We start from the raw sequence: 12470 nt of genomic DNA, 5'->3' as shown, positions 1-12470 counted from the left end.
GGCTATTTTTTGGTTGCAGCCATTATTGTTGTTTGGTGGGCCCAGGCTGGATTCAAACCCGCCACCTTAGGCATATGTGGCTGATGCCTCAGCCGCTTGAGCCACAGGCGCCGAGCCAGTCTCTGTAATTTCTGTTGCCTTCTTTTTATTATCTCCTTCATTAAACGTCAGTTTAAATTGGAGGCCTCTTGGGGGATTATGGGGACTTAGTAGGTAGATTCTTTTCCTTAGTAACTCAGCAATCCATAAGCCTCTTCCCTACAGATTCAAGACAACAGAGAGAACCCTAATAAATTAAGAAAATGAACAGGCCCCTCATAAAGTTACAACAATTAAAAATAACGTCTAGAATGTTTAATTTTAAACCTAATAATTAAAAATCCAAAACTGTTTCATTTCCTTAAAACTCGCTTAAGAGGGTGGTGCCTGTGGCTCAGTGGGTAGGGCACCGGCCCCATATACCAGGGGTGGCAGGTTCGAACCCAGCCCTGACCAAACATCGTGGGGAGCGCTGGGCATTGTGGTGGGCACCTGTAGTCCCAGCTACTTGGGAGGCTGAGGCAAGAGAATCACCTAAGCCCACGAGTTAAAGGTTACTGTGGGCTGTGTTGCCAATAGCATTCGAGGTTGCTGTGTGCTGTGAGACCACAACGTTCTACCAAGGGCAGCAAAGTGAAACTCTATCTCAAAAACAAAACAAAACAAAACAAAAAAACCTAGCTTAAGAGGAATTCATCCACAATATTTAGTAAGGTGAATTTTTGATATAAAAGGAAGCACAAAGATATGTAACACAGTCTATGCAAGTACAAAATATAAGTAAAATACTAGTAAAATATCATCTTGTTCTTTCTCTGAGGCATTGATGTCATCACTTTAAAATGCTAACAAAATCTGAATAAGCTATCTCTGCAAAATGGGTGAAGAGTGATTAATTTTAAAGAGCTGGTGTATACAACAATACTAAAACTGTTATTTTAACAATAATTTTCTTGGCTAGGCACAGTAGCTCAAGCCTGTGATCCCAGCATTTTAGGGGACAGGTGGAGGATCACTTCAGCCCAGGAGTTCAAGATCAGCAGTAACACAGTGACACCACTTCTCTACAAAAAATAATAATAAAAAAAATTGGCTGAAGGTGGTGGCACGTGCCTATAGTCCCAGCTACTTGAGTGGCTGAGGCAGGAGGATCTCTTGAGCCCTAGAGTTTGAGGTTGCAGTGAGCTATGATCAGGCCATTGTAATACAGCATGGGCAACAGAGCAATCCCCTCTTTAAAAAATGTTTTCTTCTAATTCTAATATTTCTTATGAGAAAGTCCAATGTTTTTATGTATTTTTATCATACTAGTGAGGACAATTCAGAGAGTGAATCAGGAGTAAGATAATTTAGTTTGTAAGCAAAAGAACTCAATGAGAAATTTGATATTTGTACCTTAAGGCCACTTTTGTCTTTTTTTTTTTTTTTTTTTTTTTTTTTTTTTGAGACAGAGCTTCAAGCTGTCCCCCTGGGTAGAGTGCCGTGGCATTACAGCTCACAGCAACCTCCAACTCCTGGGCTCAAGCGAGTCTCCTGCCTCCGCCTCCCAAGTAGCTGGGACCACAGGCGCCCGCCACAACGCCCGGCTATTTTTTGGTTGCAGCCATCATTGTTGTTTGGCAGGTCCCGGCTGGGGATTCGAACCCGCCACCTTAGGTGTACGTGGCTGGCGCCTTAGCCGGTTGAGCTATAGGCGCCGAGCCCACTTTTGTCTTTCTTAAAACATTGTGTCAAAGGGGCAGGTGTGGTGGCTCACACCTGTCATCCCAGCACTTGGGAGGCTGAGGCTAATGGATCGCCTGAGGTCAGGAGTTCGAGACTTACCTGACCAAGAGCGAGGAGACCCTGTCTCTAAAAAGAAAAAAAAAAAAATAGCCAGCCACTGTGGTAGGTGCTTGTAGTCCTAGCTACTTGGAAGGTTGAGACAAGAGAATCATTTAAGCCCAAGAGTTTGAGGTTGCTGTGAGCTGTGACACTACAGCACTCTACCCGGGGCAACAAAGTGAGACTGTCTCAAACAAAACAAAACAAAACATTATGTTGGGCTGGGTGTGATGGCTCCCGCCTATAATCCTAGCACTCTGGGAAGCAGAGGTGGGTGGACTGCTTGAGCTCAGGAGTTTGAGACCAGCCTGAGCAAGAGTGAGACTCCATCTCTGAAAAATAGCAATGGACACCTGTAGTTTTAGCTACTCAGAAGGCTGAGGCAAGAGCATCGCTTGAGCCCAAGAGTTTGAAGTTGCTGTGAGCTATGATGCTTTGGCACTCTACCCAAGGAGACAAAGTGAGACTCTGTCCCCAAAACCAAAACAGTGTGTCAAAACTACACATTTTCAAAATGGTGTTACAAGTCTTTTTACCATGTACTGTCTGAGGTTAAAAATACATATACTAATCTACATGTAAAACAATCTGGAGAAATAACTGAGCCAAATCTGGCTTACAAACAGACTACAGAAAAACCTCAATTCTTACAATTTATCAATCAGTAAAATGAAAAGGTAAGCACAAAGGTACCATTAGTCTACAAGATACCTTTGTTTAAGACACGCTGTTTTCATCAGAAAGTGATGTACTAGGCCAGTTTTGACACATTATGCAAAGTGACAAGATACTTTGAGGGCATCTGATGGAAAATTACAGTGATAAATCTATAAATTTATGGTGGCTAAGATGTGGTGTGCCCTTAGATGAGAATTTCTCAGCCTCTGCACTGTAGACCTCTGAGATTGGGATTGGTGGGGTGTGGGGTGTCCTAGTATTGTAGTATGTGCACAGCAGCACCTCAGGCTCCAGCCACTAGGGGCCAGTAGCATTCTCTCCCTGCTCATCACTCCCCTACCCCATTGCACTGTGGCTACCAAGATGGTTTCAAAGCATTGCCAAATCTCCCCCAGGGCAAACCAAGCCCAACAGGAACCACTGCCGCAGATGCAGTGTTGCTGTGCACATGTATAGCCGCCCATGAGAATGCTTAGGCACAGATAGGTAGTTATGTGGTTTATTTCATCTAACAACTTAGCCACTGATATGTGACTTTCAATTAAAAGGCATAAAATTATAGTTCATCTCTTTCCCCACACATCTGCTAGATTCAACCCATATCCAGGGCTGTGAGAAAAGACTATACTGCATATGAAATAGTGTTCTCAAGATCTCCTAAATAGTGAGTCGATATTGGAGATAAAAAGCAAACATTACCTTTCTAGCATTTCTTCTGTTAATAAGTTGAACACGTTCTTCTCCAGTGAGACTATTAACATCCAATTTGTTGGGGTTTCTGCAACGATGTCTTTTTTGTTTGGGCCGTCCCTCATGAAGCTGCATTCTCTAAAATATACAAAGTATCTTTAACATTTTTGTGCAAAATTACTCAAAATATTATGAATGAGTTTATTCAATTTAATTTTATGTTACATAGAAGCATTTACCCTTTTTTTACACTTTAAAAATAAACTTTTATGTTCAATGCAATTTCTATCAAAATACTTCTTAAAGGCTCGGCACCTGTGGCTCAAGCAGCTAAGGTGCCGGCCACATACACCTAAGGTGGCGGGTTCGAATCCCCAGCCCGGGCCTGCCAAACAACAATGATGGCTGCAACCAAAAAATGGCCAGGCGTTGTGGCGGGCGCCTGTAGTCCCAGCTACTTGGGAGGCTGAGGCAGGAGACTCGCTTGAGCCCAGGAGTTGGAGGTTGCTGTGAGCTGTGATGCCATGGCACTCTACCCAGGGGGATAGCTTAAGGCTCCGTCTCAAAAAAAAAAAAATACTTCTTAAAGAATTAAAGATAAACCTACCATTCAACCCAGCAAAATCCTACTACTGGGGATTTATCCAAAGGAGAAGTCCTTTTATAAAAGGACTTGAGCATTGTCAGCAATACTCCTAGACTTACTGCAGCACAATTCACAATTGCAAAGATATGGAACCAACCCAAGTTGGTTTACCCTTGACTGGCAAGTGGGTAAAGAAAATGTGGTGAGCAAACACCACATGCACTGAATATCAGATCGGAACTAGCTGATCAACACTTATGGTCAACACCTAAAACTCAACATTATTCAAATAGATGGGAGAGAGAACGAGGGGAAGAGTAAATTCCCACTTGATGGTCCACTGCACGCTTTCTGGATCAAGGGCACACTTATAACTTTGACTTAAAATACATACAACCATGCAACTAAAACATATGTACTCCCATAATATTCTGAAATTAAAAATTTTGTTAATTTGGAAAAAAGAAAGTGATATAAACATATCATAGAATAGTACTTAGCCTTGAAAAGGAATTAAATAATGTTTTTTGCAGCCATTGGATAGAAATGGAAAGGTTATACTTGTACGTGAAAGAAGTCAGGAACAAGAAGCACAGATTGCACATTCTCACATGTAAGAATGGGTGTTCCTGGTCATACAGAGTGACATAATGGACACTGGAGATTCAGAAGGGGGAGGCTGGGAGAGGGTGCAGGATGAGAAATCACCTACTGGGTACAACACACACTACTCAGGTGACAGGGACACTAAAAGCCTAGACTTCTCCACTATGCAATTCATTCATTACATTCATGTAACAAAAATCCATTAGTCCTTGCTTGATTTATTTAAAACTTAAAAAAAATGTTAAATATTTTAATAAAAAATATAGCATGCATATATATTTTTGAGACAGAGTCTTACTATGTTGCACTTAGTAGAGTGCTGTGACGTCATAGCTCACAGCAACCTCAAACTCTTGGGCTTAAGCGATTCTCTTGCCTTAGTCTCCCAAGTAGCTGAGACTACAGGTGCCTGCCACAATGCCCAGCTATTTTTTTTTTTTTTGTTACAGTTATTGCTGTTTAGCTGGCCTAGGCTGGGTTCGAACCTACCACCTTAGGTGTATGTGGCTTGCACCACAACCACTGTGCTACAGGTGCCAAGCCAAAAGTATAGTATATTTTTTTCTTCAAATTATACATTTAAAACATTACTTGAGGCCATCACAATGATGGCTTTATATGACAGTAGGGTCCGTCCATTTGCTCCTGATGAGCAAGACTGTCAGTTGTTTTCCCCATGAAAGACCTCAAAGACCATGGCACTCCTCGAGTGAGAGCAGTTTCTTTACTTTCTCTTCTGGTAAGTTTCTTTACTTACTGTACAGTCTGTTTTCTTCTGATTGCAATGAGAAACTTACCTGCTTTTCCCTATGCTGTGATGATTTATCATTTATTCTACAGGCTTTCCTTTCTCTTTCTCGCTAATTGTTTGTCTCATCTCTCCTCATGTAACGCTCACAATACTGAAAGGTATTCTTATTTTACAAATAGGGAATCGAGGGTCAGATTGGTTATCTTCCTCAAGGCCAGAAAGGTGTCAAGTAGCAGGGCCAGAATAACACACTTTCCACCAAGCCATGCTACATCTGTACAACTGTTGAGGAGTACTTAATGTTGGTAGCAATTCCAATCAATCAGAATATTTCCAGAAACTATGTTCCAACTTTTCAATGTGACACAACAGTCCTGACAGCCTGAACCTGTCTGGCTCAGCTTTTCTATTCATCTGCTGTCACCTACTCATTCTTCTATGTTCCCCCAGAATGTCAGATTACTCCCTGTTTTACGAGTAAACCTTATTTTTGTATCCTCTTTTAACTCTCTCCATAATTCTTTTTTTAGACAGAGCCTCAAGCTGTTCCCCTGGGTAGAGTGCCGTGGCATCACAGCTCACAGCAACCTCCAACTCCTGGGTTCAGGCGAGTCTCCTGCCTCAGCCTCCCAAGTAGCTGGGACCACAGGTGCCTGCCACAATGCCCGGCCATTTTTTGGTTGCAGCCATCATTGTTGTTTGGCGGGCCTGGGTTGGGGATTCGAACCTGCCACCTTAGGTGTATGTGGCTGGCGCCCCAGCCGCTTGAGCCGTAGGCGCCGAGCCTCCATAATTCTTTATTTAATTTTAATTTTTTTTTTTTTTGAGACAGAGTCTCACTTTGTTGCCCTTGGTAGAGTGCTGTGATGTCTTAGCTCACAGCAACCTCAAACTCTTGGGCTCAAGTGATTCTCTTGCCTCAGTCTCTCAAGTAGGTGGGACTACAGGCCCCTGCCACACACCTGGTTATTTTTAGAGACAAGGTCTCACTCTTGCTCTGGCAGCTCTGGAACCCATAAATTCAGGCAATCCACTTGCCTTAGCCCCCAGAGTGCTAGAATTACAGGCATGAGCCACTCACTGCACCTGACCCATAATTCTTTTTTTTAATATTTATTTTTTCTAAGAAAATTATGATTAACTACCTAATTCTTCTATAATGCCTAGAGTATCATCTTTTGTGCTAGCCTGGTCAATACCTTCTTTTTTTAATCCAGTAATAAAATGTCTGCCCTATTTTTTTGCCTTTTTTTTTCTTTTTAAATTAAATCATAGCTGTGTACATTATTGCAGTCATGGGGTACAGTGTGCTGGTTTTATATACAATTTGAAATATTTTCATCAAACTGGTTAACATAGCCTTCATGTTTTGCCTTTCTCTATATACTGTATTCTGCTTAGGCAGAGTTAATTGTTCTTACATCTGTTCATGATGCTTTATTGTATTGACCTCTATTATAATATCTTCTTTTTTTTTTGCAGTTTTTGGCTGGGGCTGGGTTTGAACCTACCACTTCTGTCATATGGGGCTGGTGCCCTACTCCTTTGAGGCACAGGTGCCACCCTATTATAATATCTTCTATACCACATTATAATTATTTAGCTACAGAGATGTTATAATAGAACATGGCATCCAATAAATTATTAATGTAAAGTATCTTTGGGAAAGCAGAAAAATTATATATTCTTTAGTGGATAGAACAAATGCTATCCTTAAAATTGGTTTTAAAAGTCTTATAATAAAAGTATATAAAATGTTATGATAAAATGATTAAAGTGAAAATTATGAATGGATATAAAAATTTGAACACTAATAAAGGTCTTTTGCAGTTAAAAACAGAAAGATATGAGAATGCTTCAGAACTTAGGGTGTAAGTATCACAAGGGCAATACTGTTGTATTGTTTTATTGTTGTTGTATCTTGAATCCCTTAAAGTAGTAAGACCACGTGGTAGTCACTTAATAAAGGTTGACCGGGGAAAATGAATGTTTTTTTCTAATATGTGAAAATTACATTGATTCTGCGATTGCCCATTACATTTAGTGAATACCTCTTCCCTCATAATTATAAAAACATTACTTGGGGCAGCACCTGTGGCTCAGTGAGTAGGGCGCCGGCCCCATATACCAAGGGTGGTGGATTCAAACCCGGCCCTGGCCAAACTCCAACAACAAAAAAAAATAGCTGGGCGTTGTGGCGGGTGCCTGTAGTCCCAGCTGCGGGACGCTAAGGCAAGAGAATTGCCTAAGCCCAAGAGCTGGAGGTTGCTGTGAGCTGTGACACCATGACACTCTACCAAGGGTGACAAAGTGAAGACTCTAGTCTCTAAAAAAAATAAAAATAAATAAAAGCATTACTTAGCATTTATTTTTTTCAGTTTTATTCAATTTTTAATTTAATTTTTTAATTTTAATTTTTTTTTTTTGAGACAGAGTCTCATTATGTTGTCCTTGATAGAGTGCCATTGGGTCACAGCTCACAGCAACCTCCAACTCTTGGGCTTAAGCAATTCTTTTGACTCAGCCTCCTGAGTAGCTGGGATAACAGGCACCTGCCACAACACCCAGCTATTTTTTGTTGCAGTTGTCATTGTTGTTTAGCTGGCCCGGGCAGGGTGTGAACCCACCAGGCTCGGTGTTATGTGGCTGGCGCCATAACCACTGTCCTACGGGCACAGAGCCTATTTATTTTATTTTTTGAGATGAGGTGTCACTCTATTGCCAGGCTGGAGGGCAGTGGTGCAATCATAGCTCACTGTAGCCTTGAACTTCTGGGTACAAATGATGTACAAATGATGCTCCCTCCTCAGCCTCCCAAAGTATATGATCATAGGACTGAGCAACCATGCCTGGCCCATTTTTTTTTTTAATCAAAAAGAATTAAATAAAAGCTTGAGAATCTGGGGCATGATTTAGGTAAATCAGGAACACAAAGGGTATCTAAAAGCCAAGATGGAGGCTCTGTATTTTAGACCACCAGGCTCCTTTCCTGGTGACAACAGTAAGAGAAAATACTGGATCTGAACACAGTACGTGTATCACAGACACAAAGACCAAGCCAGGACTGGAGGCACTGTGTTTCCTTTCCTTTTTCTTGAGCCTACGTCTCACTATGTCGCCTTGGGTAGAGTGCCCTGGTGTCACAACTCACAGCAACCTCAAACACTTGTGCTGAAGTGATTCTCTGAGTAGCTGGGACTATAGGTACCCGCCACAATGCCCAGCTATTTTTTGGTTGCAGTTGTCACTGTTGTTTAGCAGGCCTAGGCTGAGCTTGAACTGGCCAGCTTTGTTATATGTGGCCAGTGCCTTACTCACTGAGCTATGAGTGCCAAACCCGTGTTTCCTTTTCATAAAAAAAAAAAAAAAAAAGAATAAACAAAAAAACAAAGAAACACGGCAGTTAATATTTTTTCTATATCACTTTACCTTTTTATAGCACTTTTTAGTTTTCAAAAGATTGTCATTGGCTGGGTTGGTGGCTCACACCTGTAATCCTAGTACTTTGGGAGGTCAAGGTGGGAGAATCGCTTGGGCCAGGAGATTGAGAACAGCCTGAACAAGAATGAGACCCCGTCTCTATAAAAAATAGAAAAATTAGCTGGGCATGCGTAGCATGCACCTATAGTCCCAGCTACTTGGGAGGCTAAGGTGGGAGGACCACTTGAACCCAGGAGTTAGAGATTACAGGGAACTATCTGTGCCACTGCACTCCAGCCTTGATGACAGGGCAGGACCCTGTTTCAATTATTTAAAAATAAAAAACAAACTAATTTTAAAATCATAGATTCAATAAATATTTTCAGGGAGCTGGATATTATTATTCTGGGGAATGGGAATAATAGGCTTAATTCTGGAGATACACAGATGAATAAAATCCTTTAGGGCAGGGGTCCTCAAACTTTTTAAACAGGGGGCCAGTTCACTGTCCCTCAGACTGTTGGAGGACTAGACTGTGGGCCCGGGATGAGTCGGCTGCTAAGCAGGACAGGCAGCAGCAGCAAAAACACCCAGCGGGCCAGATAAATGTCCTAAATGGGCTGCATGTTACCCGCAGGCTGTGGTTTGAGGACACCTGCCTTAGGGGAGTAGATAGCTTTACTTGGGTTATCCATTTAATCTTCATAATGGAGGTAGACGGAACACGTCTGCTAACTTCACTGTATAGAAGATGTATCATTACTCTTATTACCTTATAAATATACAGAGATATTAAGTGATCCTGACCCAGTTTTATACTTCAGTATCTGATAGTAAGGCACTGGGAAATCACATAATAGATTTCTAAGACTGAGAAAGCCATATACCCACAAGAAGAAGGGAGTAGATAGTATTTTAGAGGATAAGGAGAAAGTAAATACAATTGATTCTCTTCTTTGATTAATGCAAACTTGTGTATCTGGAGAGGCATAGGAAGTGTATTCTACAGCCTGAAGAAGCACTTAAGATTAGTAATCTGGGGCTCAGCACCTGTAGCACAGTGGCTACAGCGCCAGACACATACACAGAGGGTGGCGGGTTCGAACCCGGCCCCAGCCAGCTAAACAATCAATGACAACTGCGACAGAAAATAGCTGGGCATTGTAGCGAGTGCCTGTAGTCCCAGCTACTTGGGAGGCTGAGGCAAAAGAATCGCTTAAGCCCAAGAGTATGAGGTTGCTGTGAGTTGTGATGCCATAGCACTCTACTGAGGGTGACATAGTGAGACTCTGTCTCAAAATAAATAAATAAAAATAAAAAAGAAGATTAGTAGTCTGGATCTGGATTTAAGACTTTGTTTTCCAGACTGCAACCATTTCCCTAAAATTTTAGTGTTTCAATTTCCTTGTTTGTGTAATAGCTATCCCAATGCCATCCTAGTAAGTAATAAAATTGTTGGGCGTGTTGAATGAGTGCTAATGCATAATAGGTGATAAGTATAATGGCATGCATGTAGTTTCTAAAATGTTTACTATAATCATCATTATTATTTTCAAATAAATTTTTTGAGAAAGGATTAGAGATTTTATACCTTTACAGCCTTCACTGGGTCTAACATGCTAGCTTCTATCAAAGTGATTTTTATTCTTCAATAGTTGGTGAATACAGAATGGAAAAATGGAAAATGACACTGTATCATATCATGGGAAAGACAGTATTTTTTCTGCTCATTTTCCTGAATCTTAAGCAGAACACATATTTAGCATAGTGGATGAGAATTTATGCTTCATCATTACAGGTCTGACAAATCAAAGAGATAAAATAAACCAAGATTTTAAAGACAGCACCTACAGGAATAAAAGCTCCTAAGTCTTCCACGTAGCCCGGATGCTCCTTGAGCCATTTTTCCAGATCCTTTCTCTTCGGTGCATCATCTCCTGCCAGCCTTGTCCCATCTTTAAGATTGATAACTGGAACTGGACTTTCTGCATCAGGAATCCCTTGAGGTTGAGTATAGGACAGTGCTGGATTTATCCCTGTAGAAATCTGTGAGGTGGTTAAGCCTAAAGTGACCTGTAGAAAAACACCAAATTAAATTTTGATTTCCATCCTTTATCTTTCTAATTTTAATTCAATGGAGCAATTCTTTTTGAAGAGAAAAAGAAAGAATAATGTGTTGCATTAAAATTCTGCTAAACCTTTTTAAACTTAAAATTTTCATAAATCTTGGTCAGTCTTGGATGATGCTGAGGTAACAACAGAAAACCACACACTTCTAATTTTCTTAGTTTAGACTCAAGGATCAGTAGTTTTGAAGTACCTCTTTACTTACATGATTAGGTGGTTTATTTCTGTTAAAAAAGAGGATGTCAACACCTTCTACATTCTTCCTCCGTCCTCGCCTTTTTTTGACTATAGGCTGGTTGTCTAGTAACACCCCATTGGCACCAAGGGTTGACTGACTGGAAGAACCTAGTGAAATTAAAATGCAAAACAGTGATAAAAATCTATTTCTTAAACAAACAGAAAGTAATCATTTTCCTAAATATACAGAAATGTTACTCCTGATTTTATATGTCTTTAAGTAAGCAATTCTTGAACTAAAAACACCATCTCTACCTCTCTCATTTAAAAACTTAGAAGAACTATAATTTAGGCCTCTTTCAACTTCTCAATTTTTTCCCCCATGATATTCACACAGCTGCTCTTCTTTGGTCTTTTTTTTTTTTTTTGCAGTTTTTGGTGGGGGCTGGGTTTGAACCTGCCACCTCGGGCATATGGAGCCGGTGCCCTACTCCTTTGAGCCACAGGTACTGCCCATCTTCTTTGGTCTTTCAGAGGAAAAAAAGATGCCTTCTTTTGGTCCTACATAAACCTTTTCCCCTTCTTTGAACCCATTAACGTCTACATTTCCTAAAACCTTGTTTTTATCATTTATCTGCTTTTCTTGGGCCAAAATATCTTTTTTCTACATTAGATTATTTTTCTAAATGTGAAAATGTGGCCTGATAAATATTTATTAAGTACCTACATACTAGGCAGAATGATTCAAAGACAAATAAGACATTCCTTTTTTCCTCATAGAAAAATATCTTGAATTCTCTTATTGAAAGAAAATATTACTAAGGGTGAGATTCTTGTTTAAAACAGTTTACATGGCTGGGCTCAGTGGCTCATGCCTGTAATCTTAGCACTGTGGGAGGCTGAGGTAGGTGGATTGCTTAAGCTAAGGAGTTTGAGACCAGCCTGAGCAAGAGCCAGACCCCGTCTCTACTAAAACAGAAAAACTGCTAGGCATTATGATGGGCACCTGTAGTCCCAGCTACTTGGGAAGCTGAGGTATGACAATCACTTGAGCCCTAGAATTTGAGGTTGCTGTGAACTATGATGATGCCATGAAAACTACAATGATTAAAAACCATTTTTGCATATATGAAAGTATTAATAGGAATGGTACACAATGCTATGGAAAAAAAAAGATTTTATTATATCCCGATGGTAATTTTATTACAATCAGGTTAGTAAAATATCACGTATATTTTTTATATGGTGTGGTATATTGATATTGTACTGTGGTTGTATGAGATGCTGGTGGAGGCAAGGTGCTTGGGGCATGGGGTTCACAGGACTTTCCTGTACATTTCTTTGTATCGTCCTGTGAATCTATAATTATATCAGTACAAAAAGTTAAACATACACACACACACACACAAAGAAAAATAAATAGAAAAGAAACTACTAAGGGTTAAAAAAAAAGACACCTGAAAGTCCTGTACACCCCGTCCTCTACTCCACTGTCTTCTTCCTTGCAGTTAGTACTATTCTGAATTAGATATTTTTCATTTCCACACACATTTTAAACTTTTTTTTTTTTTT

The 12470-nt window shown here is 40.4% G+C and overlaps 1 protein-coding gene across 8 annotated transcripts in view; it reads right to left on the bottom strand.

Moving 5' to 3' along the window:
• CHD9 (chromodomain helicase DNA binding protein 9) overlaps positions 1 to 12470 on the bottom strand; it is a 226048-nt gene that overhangs the window by 8454 nt on the left and 205124 nt on the right. For all 8 annotated transcript variants that reach the window (XM_023514745.1, XM_012806860.2, XM_012806861.2 and 5 more), the window contains 3 exons: positions 10927 to 11066; positions 10446 to 10667; positions 3241 to 3369 (listed from right to left, as the gene is read on the bottom strand). In XM_023514745.1, coding sequence (XP_023370513.1) covers positions 3241 to 3369; positions 10446 to 10667; positions 10927 to 11066 — 491 coding nt within the window. The remainder of the gene's footprint in view (positions 1 to 3240; positions 3370 to 10445; positions 10668 to 10926; positions 11067 to 12470) is intronic.

This window comes from Otolemur garnettii, unplaced genomic scaffold (genome assembly GCF_000181295.1).
Source record: "Otolemur garnettii isolate 467f Iridium unplaced genomic scaffold, OtoGar3 scaffold00058, whole genome shotgun sequence".
Classification (NCBI taxonomy): domain Eukaryota; kingdom Metazoa; phylum Chordata; class Mammalia; order Primates; family Galagidae; genus Otolemur; species Otolemur garnettii.
Note: the sequence above shows the minus strand (reverse complement) of the source record. Positions and strands in the feature narration are given on the sequence as shown.